Here is a 13448-nt window from a genome sequence, read left to right on the forward strand (position 1 = left end):
ACGTCGTAGAACTCATCATGGCAGTCGAGCCATTAAAACTTCGACTCCTTCGCCCTAATTTCATAATCTCGGACTCTTTCTCCCTTGTTCAGAAATGCCCCTTACTTTGTTACTCTGAGCTGCAACCCCCGCCCCAGATCTTTCCTGAGTGTCTAGAGTAAAGGGTCGGCGCATTCCATCGAGTAGTAAAAGGCCTGTCGGTAACGTTATATGCCCTTTCTCATTGCCAAGAGACAAAGTAGACAGTTACCACCAGCCTGCCGTCATGGGGCAGGACGAGAAACTGCCGTCGGCGCCAGCGCCACAGTCGCTTCCGCAGCCCTTAGACAGAGGCGTCGCCGCCATTGAGGACGAAGGCACCGTCGATCCAACGAACGAGACCGCCGCCAAGGGAACCACGCCGGCTGCAGGGGAGGATGAGCGCAAGTTCCTGGCTGGCATGCAGATGTGGCTTGTCGCCAGTTCGCTCACCACAGCTAGCTTCCTGGTTCTGCTCGACAATGCCATCGTCGCAACCGTCTGTTTCCCCATTGCGTACTTCGCGCTAAGAGCTGACTACCCATCCCACAACTATGCACTTACACGCATCACACCTCGTACGCCTCTCTGACAGCAGTCCGTGTGAACAAATAGGCAATCCCCAAGATAACTTCTCAGTTCCACTCACTCGAAGACATCAGCTGGTATGGCTCTGCTTTCCAACTGGCAAGGTAATTAAGCCACCAAGCGAGACGCGCGCGGCCTCTTATATCTTCTACGTGACGACTCTAACTAACGATTGCCCCCAAGCGCGGCCATCCAGCCGCTCGTCGGCAAGATTTACACACAATTCCGCCTCAAGCACGTCTACCTATCTTTCTTCTTCATTTTCGAGCTCGGCTCGCTTATCTGCGGCGTCGCCACGTCTTCTACCATGCTCATTGTCGGCCGCGCCATCGCGGGCATCGGCGTTGCAGGCGTCTTCGCCGGCGCCCTCATCATCATTGGCGTCGCCGTGATGCCGGAACAAAGAGCTCGTGCGTTTTGCGGGAGGCAGTGAGCGTTTCGTATCCACGACTCGAGCTAACATGCCGCGCAGTCGTAACTGGCATTTGCCTCAGCTGTATGTCCAACTACCTTGAACCTATACATGTTAGCAGACCAGGGCCTAGACCTTGACTGATACCCCATATAGGCGCTCAGCTGGGCATTGTCATTGGGCCCCTCATCGGCGGCGCGCTTACCGAGAAAGTCTCCTGGCGATGGTGTGAGTCTCGTTCAATAGTCTTCACCTCTTATCCTACCTTCTCTCGTCTCCCATCGCCTCCCAATATCGAGGAAGCAGATGAACGCAAAAGGGAGGGAATCTCATGGATGCAACAGGCTTTTACATAAACCTCCCGCTGGGCGCCATCGTTCTCGGCGGCACCGTCTTCGTCACCATCGCAGACCAGACTGCCCTCCGCCCTGCCCGCGACGTCATGCCCACCCTCTACCGCAGCCTCGACCTCGTCGGCTTCCTTCTTCTTTCCCCTTCATCAATCATGCTGCTTCTCGCCCTCCAGTGGGGGGGCAATACCCACGCCTGGTCCAGCGCCACTATCATCGGCCTCTTCTGCGGCGCTGGTGTCCTGTTTCTCGTCTTCGTTACCTGGGAAGGGCGCAAGGGGGCCGATGCCCTTATCCCTACCCCTGTCGTCCGCAATCGCGTGGTCGTTGCCGCATGCGTCGTCGCCATGTCCATCATGGGTACTACGATTCTCGCTTCATACTGGATGCCCATCTACTTCCAGACAGTGCGTGGAAAGTCCCCTCTAACAAGCGGAGTGAATATGCTGCCAAACATTATTCCCTCGGTTGTCTTTGGCATCTTAACCGGGTTTCTAAGTAAGTGTCCGTCATGATAGTGTCCATAGAACTTTTGTTCATCATCTGGCCCTCGCTTGATCATCTTTCTTAGCACCCTGAGCAAAATGGCTAACATGTGGCACACAGTCGGTAAAGTCGGCTATTATCTCCCCTTCGCCGTCGTCGGAGGTGCCCTCACATGCGTAGCCACAGGGCTTCTCTCGATCCTCCGCCCTGACTCCTCCACTGGCTACTGGATTGGCGTCCAGTTCCTACTCGGTGCCGCACGTGGCCTCGTTCTGCAGACAAGCTTCATCTCCATCCCGCACGCCACCACGCCCGCCCTGGTTCCCACGGCCGTGTCCATGTCCATTTTTTGCCAGTACATGGGTGGCGCCATCTCCCTCTCCCTCGCAAATGTCATCTTCCTCTCTAGCCTGAAGTCTCAGCTGCTCATTGACGCCCCCGGCGTTGATCCACGCCTCATCATTGACGCCGGCGCCTACTCAGTCCGTGACGTCGGTATCCCCGAGGAACTCCTGCTGGGCGTGCTGCGCGCGTACTGTACGAGCGTCGATCGAGTCTTCTACCTCGCGTTGGCTGTGTCCGTGCTGCTGTTCGTATCGGCCTGCTGCTCCGGCTGGGTCGACACTCGCAAAGCGACGAAAGAAGAGGAATGCGCCGGCGAGACATGTGGGGGACAGACTGCATCAACAAAGACTCAAGTTTGGCGCGGATCGTGAGCTTTGGTGGTTGTGTACACTCGATATTGGTGGAATTGACGAGCATTAGCTTCCGTGAACCGGTAATGCAATGCCGATAAGGACCTGCCATTACGGAGCAAGGGGGGATGTTGCTAAGCGCCCAGCGACCGTAGGAGCGAAACAGAACAGTGTGATGATGCGCGGTCGGCTACAATGTCACGCAGCTTGTACATCGGAAGGTTTGGTAGGACGTCCGGCCATGTGACAATTGTCGCACCTCCATGAAATGAAAATCCGAGGGGCTTTTTCTTGCCTTCACAGACGGATCCTCTCCTGTAAAGCTACTCTTGGTAACAACATCGACGCCAGCCCCCGAGGCGCAACTGGTGGTGACCACCGCTCATACCCGCCGCAGGACGCAAAAACACGGGACATTTGACTTGTCGATGAAAAACAAGAGCGTCAGCGAATGGAGTGTTTTGGCGTTGTGCATGTTGTGCGCAGCGTGACTTGGCCTTGTGGAGACCCATGGCCGACGGTGAGTCACATTGTGTCCGTCGGCCCGGGGATGACTGCCCACGTCAATCGGACGTGAAGGACGCCCAACTGCCCCAGGCAGCATGGATGCTACCAACCCTTCTACATCTCCGCAGAAGAGGAGATCGCGTGGATCTTGTTCTTGTTGCGCACACCCCTATTGCGCTTCCTTGAGGGAACGCCGTTTTTGCCGCCATTGGCATCTTGTGCGATGGGCGGCTTTCCATTCTGCTGCGCCCACAGACATGAAGAGCGAATTGCGACTGCGAGTGGGCAGACGAAAGTTTTCCATGGAGCCGATCGAGTCCAGCGACGGGTTGCACGAGGCCCTTGTGAGGGTTGAGCACCGTTCCGACGGCCGTGTCCCAAGTCGAGTACCTACCCTTTTGCCCTTGGAGAGGTCTTCTCTTTTTGACGCGCGCCGGGGGGGGGGGGCAAGCACTTGCCTTTGCGTTGTTGCTGGGAGACGTTGAAGTTGAACATCCCTACTTGGTTAGCTTGTTTTCACTCCTCGGAGCAAGGCATCACCCTAGGAGAGACCGAACTCTGTCTTCGTTTGTTCGACGAGGTCAAAATCGCCGCGCAGGGGATCGGGCGGACGGAGTGACGCGGCGGCGGACAGCATGTGGCACACTCAGTCAACACGTGGAGTGTGTAACGCGAACGCAACTTGTAACCGCAGCCCACTTGCCTGAACAGGGTTGGTGACAGCCTCAGCCTGCCTGGCCTCGGAGAGCTCTCTACAACGCGCTCGTTCCTATCATCTATCGCAATACTTGTAAGTAATGGCGGTCGAGAGTGACGGACAGTCGGTACGCTAGGAGGTGCTTCCGGAGGAAGGATTGCAGTTCGTATATATATGCAGCACTGGATTACGCGCTCGGTGGCGGGTGATCTGGATCGTTCAACTCAGCACGACTCATGCCCCGTTAGGACCTGGGCAGCCTCATGGTCGCACGACCGCTGGACGGAAGTACACCAACAAATAAAGAAATAGATAGCAGCCTATTCGCCGAGTAGGTGCTGCCATGACAAATTTAGCCCACAGGTCGCCACAGCTTGTATGAAGGCTACCCTAGCGTCAATGCTCGATTCTGTGGCAATTTGCGCAACACCCTTCCCTGCATTTTTACTTTCTTGGCATGCAACTGTTAAGAAAGTAGCCCAATACACACCTTATCCCTTAACAAGTACACCGTAATCCGCCCATCCTGCGCCCTGCGCAGCGGGCGGCGGCGATGGTATCGGCCTCGTCCAGCCCGCCTCATAATGATGGTCCTTTCGATCTGGGTCCCAAGACCCCCTCTGACCTAGCCAGAGGAGCGCGTGTCGCCCTTCTGCGCAACAGCCCCGCCACCGGTGAGGGCGAGATCGGCGTCTCGCACTCTGCGCTACGGACGGCATACACGCCGTCATCGTCGCTTCACGCGGTCTCCTACGCTGCAGCCACGGAAGGAGCTCAGCGGGCTGTCCATTTCGACTCTAGCGAACCCGACCCGCAATCCGGTGACGGCCCCGTCTCAATCACCAATGCCGCCAACAAGCTCGTGGTCGCCCAGAACAAGGTCTATAGCGCCAAACTAGCTGTCTTCAAAGCCTTCTGCTCCTCATTCGACGACACAGCGAAACAGTTCACGTCTGGACCAGCACCTCAATTTGAAAACCGCTGCCTCCACCGACAGACGACTTCCGGGTCTTCGCCCATCTCCGCCCTGGCCATACCGACGAGTTTGTGCTCAGGCTGGCTGGAGCGTACAGAGGGTAAACCCGAGGCCTCTGATCCCTCCCTAGAATTGTGTCCTGGAACGGGCCCCGTTCCAGCTTTCAGGCCAATCAAATCGCCATGTCTACCCCCCGGTCATTTTGGCCTCCCGGAACAGGCCCCGTTGGTTTTTTTTATTGTCTGTGACCGGGAACGGGCCCCGTTTCCAGCTGCAGTACACCTGGAAGAGATCATTAAAACCCTTGTACATTTCGGAAATAAAGGTCATCTCACCCAGTGACCCCTTTTACCAGACGGCAGCAACAAAACTCCCCAGTGCGCCTGGTCGGGAGAGCAGTGCTTGAAGATGTAGCATAAGCCAAACATCAGCCGGGACTGGCTTGGGATCGCCAGGTGGATTGTCTCCGTCGGCATCTCGTCCAGGAATTGCCACCGGCCGAATCTTCGACAGACCGCAGCCTCAATCTTGACCCTGCGTGAACCGCGACTGTTCGGAGACCAAAACCAAGGGAAACAGAGAGGCTGGTTGCTCTGGGTCTCTACTACAACGAACCGGAGCGTGCCATATTATGCATTCGTTGTGGCTTTGCGCTGAAGGCGGATGCTGACCGAGTTTCACGTCATCTTGGTGAGAAGCACAAAGCCATAGGAAAGGAACGACGGGGACTCAACCGGCTCGTGCAAGGTTTGCAGTTGCCAGATCCAAGCTCGCTGCCAGCCAGGCAAGACTATTCAACGAAGCACCCACATCTTGCATTACAAGAAGGTCAGCGTGCAAGCACTGCAAATTCCGCTCAACTAGCCTTGAGCTACTGTCGCGACATCTCAAGAAACGCCACCGGCATGAGATCAATTTGGGCTGTCGCAGCGAGCACTGGCTGTGGGATCACGTCCATGAACGACTCGTCTTCCAGAGTTGGCTCGTGAATGACACCCCCAATGCGTGGATCGTGGAGGTAGCCACCCGCGAACCTGCTTCCTCGGACCAGGCTTTGGCGCAAGGTCATCCTGCTTCTGCCATTATTGAGCGTCGCATTGATGAAATTTGCGCGGAGGAGACGCGACGACTGTATTCTGCAGCATCTAATACGGCACAAGGCACGGTGCATCGACGCCGGCAATCATGATGACCAACCGGATGAGGCGCACAGGTTGGGAAGAGACGTCCCGACGTGCGCGTCTCGACTTTCTCGTGGCATTATCGGAGCTACCAGCCGCCAGCTCCGGACCGCTAATGTTGGCAACGCATGACGGTATCGCCATACAAAGTTCCGAAGCAGACGAGAACAAGCTCGAGTTGATCGTTCAGGCCCTGGATCGCCTTCTGGACCGTTGTGGAGACACCGTACGCCAGATGGATGTGTCAATCCCTCGGTGGCTTCGAGGCAGATTCCCTGACCATCCATTCAAGGCCCCCTCCAGCTTGTTGCCAGGAGTCAGTCAGAGAAACAGTACCGTGGTCTCCTCAAGCGGTGTATCTGTTTTTGGATACGGTTTTGGAGACTCCCTCGCCGGGTCACGAGGAAACTAACAGGTCGGACATTGTACGCGACACAATCACGGGCCATCAGCGCGCTATGGAAGGATTCTATCTGGGATGGATACAGTTCCATGAACCACCAGTGCGTGAGCGACATGGGGGCAACAAGCAGCAATTACGAGACCGATCCGGAAGATGATGAGAGCACCGAGGGTACGGAGGACTACGACTATGACGCGGCCATCATGGGTGGCGATCAACGCAATCAATTCAACCTCAGCCTTCGATTGAGTGAGTTGACGGCTTAATAAGCTTTTCCTCCGTAGAGTTGATCAACCTCGCCCCTGTGTTGAGTTTGGTTGAGGTTGCGTTGACTGGTTGACTATCCCCTCGGCTCACTACCGACGCGAGCGTCGGCGCACAACAAATGGGCTGGGGTACTCAAAAGTGGCTCGCGGCCTCTTATTCTCGGCTTCTCGGAAGGACATATTGCTCTCGACAACATTGGACATCCAGACGCTGGAAGATATGCCTATCGAAGCTCTTGATAAAGCGATTTGCCATTGCTTGGTGTCGGGGTGCGGCCAAATCGAGGTTGAAAGCCTTTGCTATCTATTGACCGGTATCCTTTCGACGGCTTCTTCAAGACGCCGGTGCAGAGCTTCTTCCAAACGGGTCTTGAATCTTATGCTGCTCCCAGAGATATCGTTCAGCGCTCTGAGTGCCAAATGCAATGTAACGGTCTCAACTCAGTGTATTGACAACTAGCTGAGCGACTGCAACGAGTATCCTAAAGCTGAGGAGAAAAGAAAGGAAGAAGAAAAAGAAGAAAGTTCGAGAACAGAACACGAGCTTTTAAAGGGAGCTCCGGAGCCGATGTGGATCCCCGGTCGAGAGCGGAGCCGAGACCCACACGGGCCCAGCCCGTTACATGCAATTACATTACCGGGCTTCCGCGCGTTCCTTTGGATGCACAATCTGCAAACCCAACGCCGCTCTGCATCCTTCTCGATATCGAAGCCGTACTCCCATACCCAGGATTTTGTATTTTTGCTTCGTTGGGGCCACGTGTAGCCGCGGAAGTGGCGGAACAGTCGGTCTTCGTCTGGCAGTTGGCACGGTCCCGGCTGGTGTTGACGGCTCTGGCGTTGATGGAGCTGGTGACTGTGGAGCCAGCGATAACGGAGAAGTTAGAGCGAAAGACATTGTCCCAAGATCTGAACGTTGGGACATGTTGAGCCTAGGCAAGTAAGCGCTGTAGAAGCAGGCCGTGGAGGGAGGCCAGTCCGGGCGGACATTAGCAGCAGAGTGAGCGACGAGCATGTCGCGACGCGTTGACGCGTGATAACAGTGACACGTTAAGGTATGTTCTGCAATACATAAACTAACCGCAGATTTTGGTGCTACCAAAGTACCCACTAACATGCACCGACTCCGCGATCCAGGCCCGCAGCTACCCGGCACCGGGCCCTGGGAAATCGGGTTCAGTCAGTTCTAATCAACTCATCAACGCAACTCAACTCAATATCATGATGATATTGAGTTGGTTGATTAGTAAGAACAAGCTCCGTTGAGTTGGGTTGAGTTGATTGACGTCAATCTGGTTAACAACCTCGTGATTGACGTTGAGTTGATCGCCGCCCTAAGGACGATCGAGAGATTGCTGCGGCATTGGCTCGGTGCGCTGCCGTTCGTCCTACTTCAAACCAGCCGCTCCCCGATCCGGATACGAAAAAGCGTTGGCATCTGACACCCTCTTTCCACGGCCTGTCCGGATGCGCATCTTCGTTGCGAGTTGGCCCCCCCCTGCTTCGTGGGTTTTGCCAGTCGTGCGCCGAGCGACAGTGCGCCCGGACCTTTTGGAGACGGCGCGAAGCAAACGGACATTTGCGACATCGTAGCCCATCGGTCTTCGGTGGGGCAAGATGCGGGATCGGCCGTATGGCTGGAGGTGGAACTTCTAGTCTGCCCAGTTCGTCTCGTCGGTGGATAATGTCGGGAATGCTCTTGACAATGTGCTCCACAGCGCGCCGTTCCGCGACTGGCAGGTTCCGTACCGCGCTAGCAGGTGGCCGGCGACTTCATCTGCGACGCTGGCATAGCCGCACGTTTTGCAGATGACGACGGGGAACCTTGGGAGATGGATGAATGGATGCATTGTCGTGGACGTTGTCGTAGGTTGCCAGGGCCTGTTCACCCTCAAGCACATGTCACGGCGATGGCTACGAACACTTTACGCGACATGCACGCGGGGTCCATGACGCGGTACGCGACTCAGATTGGGATATTGATTGATGCTGTGACCCCTCCATAGTGGGGCCCAATAATTCGACTCTGCCAGAGCGCCGCACGCCCGATGAAAGCGCAGCTGTTTTTGAACGTCCCAGCGCTCGGGCCATGGGCGAGATTGCGTGCACCGCAACCCCGGTCGCACTGTCTTAATTGGGGAAAACCGGCTGGCATTGAGTACGAGGCACCGCCCGTGCCCCTTCAACAATAGCAACCTTGGATCAAAGTGGAGAACTTGGCTAAGACAACCCGTGCCCCAGCCTCCAATAGCTCCAATATGTTAAACAAGAGAAAGCGCGCTAAATCGGATGAATTCGGCCAGAAGAAGCGGAGACTGCTTCCTGTAAAGCGTAAGCAAACGCAAGACGATCCCTAGTAAATCTCCGCCTCTACTTTGCGGAAGCGCGTTACTAAATCTGCGTGTTTAGCATGTCAAAGACGTAAGACAAAGGTATGAAACCTTGCTTAATAGCTTATGCCCAATGCTCTGTCCACTTTTTGTAATCGAGTATATTGACAACTGGCTAGGCGATTGTAACGAATATCAAAAGCTGAAGAAGAAAAGGGAAAGAGAACAAGAAAAGGAGAGCTCCAGGAGCTCTTAAGCGCCTGAGCTGCCGCTGCTAATCTCGCTTGTTGCCGTGGCCACCAGCCGCTGTGGCGGCAAGTGAGGCAAGAGTGTTAGCCGTGCCACCATCGGGCTTTGCTCAGGAAACTAACCCGGTGTGCAACGGACAGCGTCCGACGCACGCCAAATGCGCTTCCTAGGATATCAATTACGTGTACAAGACTGACCTTTTAGACAAAACGCATACCTAGGCTACTAAGAGAAAATATACAAGCTACTAAGGTATTTACTATATAAATATATTAATTAAGTTAGGCGACGTTTTTCTCCGAATTTAATTCACTCTGTATTAAAAGATTACAAATGAACACATAGAAACTCCTACCGTCTCACAAATTAATCCCACCAACCCTCTACTTCTCCGAGTTCAATATCTTGGCCTTGGAGTACCCTGTCATTTCCTTTTCGCTAGTACTCAAAAAGTCGGCCCTGTCATCAATCTCCTTGGTTTCTGCATCGGCACTATCAAACAGGCGACGTTCGGCGACAGCGACGTTACCACCAGCCTCGTTGAGCATCCTATCGTACTCGCGCTTGTTGGCACTAACCAAGAGCGAAGGGGAAGCGAAGAGCAAGTTCATTTCTTCAAGAGAGCGGCCATTGGTCTCAGGGTAGATGAAATACACTGCAGGTATTGCAACTGACAGATCATTATTAGTATATGGCTAAGTAAGAATGGCGGCAGGGTACTCACTGATATTGAAGCAGGCAAAAAGGATGAAAGTTCCGTATCCTATATTTGCCAACATGATGGGGATGAGCAAAGTTGTAAGGCCAGAGCCCACAGACCTGAGAATCGTCGTCAGTACACTGTATCGACCGTTTCTGTATATTATAGCATGACTTACCATCCAAATATTGCAAAGGCGTACCCTTGAGCCCGAACCTCTTGTGGCCAAATTTCTGTTGCATATAAAAAGCAGGGCACAATGATAAACTATGACGTGTTAGAAAATGGTTTGCACACATACTGAGGGTGGCTTACCATGGTGAAGATCCATAAGAAGACGAACAACATGGTGGCAGAGGCGACACCGAGTTTCTCAGCTTTGGAGACATCATCTGTGTCCTTGGAAACTTTGAGAAAAGCAGCGCACATGAAGAGAACAACTCCCTGGCACGAAAATCCCGTCAACATACTCTTGATTCGACCGAAGCGATCAATGACAAGGGTCTGTGATATGTTAGTACAAGATGCACTTTCCTTGGCACGTAGCTAAGGGTTACTTACAGCTGCCAGGGTTCCGAAAACACCACACAATGTGTTGCAGAAACCGGACATCCATGCAGATTTGGATGCAGTGAAACCAGCCTGGTGGAAGAGTTGCCCTGAGTAGGTAGTAATGGCCATAATCCCGCTCCACATCAACATCTGCTGCGTGAAGAAACTCATCCAGGCACGACGACCGAGGTGCAGACGGCCGGAATAGCGGCCAAAGGCAATATTCCAAATGCGGTTGCGCTTGTGATGAGATGCCGCCACAACGGCCTCGAGCTGCTCAACCTCCGCCACAAGAGCAGGATCATTGTGATGGAGATCACCACGAACCTTTGCTAGAACGTCAACAGCCTCTTCCCGGCGGTTGTTTGCAATGAGCCAACGTGGCGATTCTGGCAAGAACACCACAGTAGTGCCGATGAGGATGAGGGGTGCTGTCATGAAAGCCAATCTGTATGTGTCAGCAATGGTCTTGCAAAAATTGGGGAGGATAACACACGGGAATCTCCATTTGAAGGACACATTTGAAGTGTTCTGAACACCATAGTTGAGCCAGTAGGCAATGATGATACCGATATCTAGAACGATAAGCTACTGGGAAGCCCAGCGGGAAGGAGAAGACACTCACAGTTAGAGGTGAAGATCAGAGCAAAATTTGAGCCTCTGTTATGAGCCGTTGCAAGTTCCGAGATCCATGGCGGCACAATCGTGTTGATGAAACCAATTCCAAAGCCAGCAATAACTCGAGCACAGATGAACATGTTCGCGTTCTGGCTTGCAGCCATGAGAGATCCTCCGAGTATGCCAAAGAGAGCGCCGAGCCAGACGCCCTTCTTTCGGCCGTACTTGTCACCGAACCATCCCGCAATGAAACATCCAAACATGGAGCCGAAATAGTAAACGGAAACAAGTCCTCTAGAAAATGGTCAGATGGCAAGAAGTAAATTTGGTTCATATGACTTACCCTTGCTTGGTCACGTTGGTGATCACCCCGTCTGAACCAATCTGAGTGACTTCAATGAAATCTGATGTACCACTGACACCACCCATCACACCTACCATGACGATCAGCTTGGTAACATGTAAGCATGTCGTGAATGAGCGTCAATACGCACCTTGATTATAACCTTCAAAAATCAATGCCGTGGCGGTAAAAAGGTTCAGAATCAGGAGCAATAGCTTCCCAGGAACACTCCGCCATGCTTGGAAACCCATATTGGCTGTATATGATGCGCTTTTTTTCTCCCGACGACCAGTTTACTTCAGCAATCGTGAGGTCTGGGGAGATGGACCTGGAGTCAGTTTTTATAGAAAGCCGGCGGTTATGGGCGGCTTCGGAGATTACGCATACGTATACGCTTTCCCTGGTACCAAGGCAGCGCCGGGTTATTCCCAGATGGCTGCGGGGGTTAAGCTTTGACTCGGTTTGACTCAGATGTGGCTTTGCGGAGGCGAAATGTGGCTGACCGCCCCAGCGGTATTAAATTAAGCGTTTAACAGCTCTGCCGATTTTCCTGGGCATACTCGTGAGTCATGAGGGCAGAAGAAGACGGTTAAGTGGTTAAATGGTTAAATGGTTAAGTGGCTAATTGGTAAGATTGTTGACCTGTGAACAACTGATCGCACTCCGCAAGCTTCTGGACATCTGACAGCCCGGGGTTTGGAATCTAAGCTGAACCCTATTTAAAGTCCTTGCGGGGTGGACTCGGGGGGGGGTGGTTGTGTGAGTACTGTGGTATAACTATGTTTGGATCCCACCCCCTCCAAAAATTCTTCCACAGTCTGATACTCTTCCGAAATACAAACTCGAATCTACCTTCAGAAAAAGCCAAAAAATATCTTGAATCTGACCTCCATGCCCTTCAACAACTCTGTCAAGACGATGCATCGTCAAACACATCTTAGTGGAGAGGACCTGGAAGTCAGGCTGTACTACCAAGAATGCCTACCCTCGCAGGAGAAGAAAGGAACGATCCTTCTAATCCACGGCTTTCCTCAGAGCTCTTATCAATTCCGCTTCGTTATCGAACCACTCGCTCAAGCTGGATATCACGTCATCGCCCCAGATTATAGAGGACATGGCTTCTCTTCCCATCCCTTGGGTGATACCGGCTACACCAAGAAAGAACTCGCGAGTGATATCTTCCAACTGCTCACAAAGCATATTGGAGTCACAGAGAAGGTGCACGTGGTCGGGCATGATATTGGCGGCACTATTGCCCACGCCTATGTCACTCAATTCCCAGACCATGTCGCCAGTGTAATCTGGGGGGAATGCCCTCTCCCGGGAACCACACTATTCGACAAAATCAAACACACGCAGACCCTCTGGCACTTTGATTTCCAAAGCCACAATCCCGAATTCTCGGTGGCGCTCGTGCAGGGCAGAGAGAGGATATATCTGAAGCACTTCTACGATCGATTGACGCAGAATTCGGCAGTTTTCACTCCCGAGGTCTTGGACTTCTACACGATGCAATACCAGGTGCCCGATGCTTTGCGATGTGCCTTCCTTAGCTATCGCGCGTTTACCGAAGATGGAAAGCACAACCGGGAATGGCTGAAACAGAATGGGAAGGTGAAAGTGCGCGCTATGATTCTATCGGGCGATCATAGTTTTATTGCCTCTGAGGCGGAGGGCATGGCAAAGGAGATGTATGAGAACGTCAAGGTTGGGACTGTGAAGGACAGTGGCCACTACCTCGCAGAAGAGAATCCCGAAAGCTTCGTGAAGGAGGTTTTGGCTTTCGTTGAGGCGTGAATATCGTTAGGGCGGCCACTACCTATGGAGATTTCTAGGTCTCCACAGGCCATGTTGATGATGAGGCGTTTTTGTTAGATAGCCACCAGGGCTTCAGGCCATACTGATTCCATAGTGTCGCACAACCAGCCAGGCTCGGGCCGTATACCATACTTACTCAGCAAGGGTGTGCATGGAAGCCGGATACTATAACATGCATGTTAAGGTCGAGCGTCTGCATGCGTGTTGTTTTGGACCCTCGTTGAGGTCAAAGCTCAAACACTGGTTGCATATATCGGAA

At 53.3% G+C, this 13448-nt stretch overlaps 3 protein-coding genes across 3 annotated transcripts; 2 read left to right on the forward strand and 1 right to left on the reverse strand.

Annotated features, from left to right (window-relative positions):
- Positions 1-265: 265 nt before the first annotated feature.
- On the forward strand, positions 266-2570 carry PLICBS_010122 (uncharacterized protein; the record flags this gene model as incomplete). Its single annotated transcript, XM_065601819.1, has 7 exons — positions 266-517; positions 634-710; positions 790-1016; positions 1079-1102; positions 1175-1246; positions 1363-1866; positions 1975-2570. 7 exons carry the CDS (start codon positions 266-268, stop codon positions 2568-2570), a joined length of 1752 nt encoding a protein of 583 aa, XP_065457891.1.
- A 6971-nt stretch (positions 2571-9541) lies between these two features.
- Positions 9542-11469, reverse strand: PLICBS_010123 (uncharacterized protein; the record flags this gene model as incomplete). The annotated part of the gene is made up of 9 exons (XM_065601820.1): positions 9542-9828; positions 9883-9977; positions 10037-10125; positions 10174-10265; positions 10329-10362; positions 10420-10858; positions 10907-10985; positions 11036-11322; positions 11372-11469. 9 exons carry the CDS (start codon positions 11467-11469, stop codon positions 9542-9544), a joined length of 1500 nt encoding a protein of 499 aa, XP_065457892.1.
- A 793-nt stretch (positions 11470-12262) lies between these two features.
- Positions 12263-13168, forward strand: PLICBS_010124 (uncharacterized protein; the record flags this gene model as incomplete). Its single annotated transcript, XM_065601821.1, has 1 exon — positions 12263-13168. The coding sequence occupies one exon, from the start codon at positions 12263-12265 to the stop codon at positions 13166-13168; it is 906 nt and encodes a 301-aa protein (XP_065457893.1).
- Positions 13169-13448: the final 280 nt, after the last annotated feature.

The sequence above is a fragment of the Purpureocillium lilacinum genome, assembly GCF_023168085.1.
Source record: "Purpureocillium lilacinum CBS 284.36 DNA, scaffold_8, whole genome shotgun sequence".
In the NCBI taxonomy this organism is placed as follows: Eukaryota; Fungi; Ascomycota; class Sordariomycetes; order Hypocreales; family Ophiocordycipitaceae; genus Purpureocillium; species Purpureocillium lilacinum.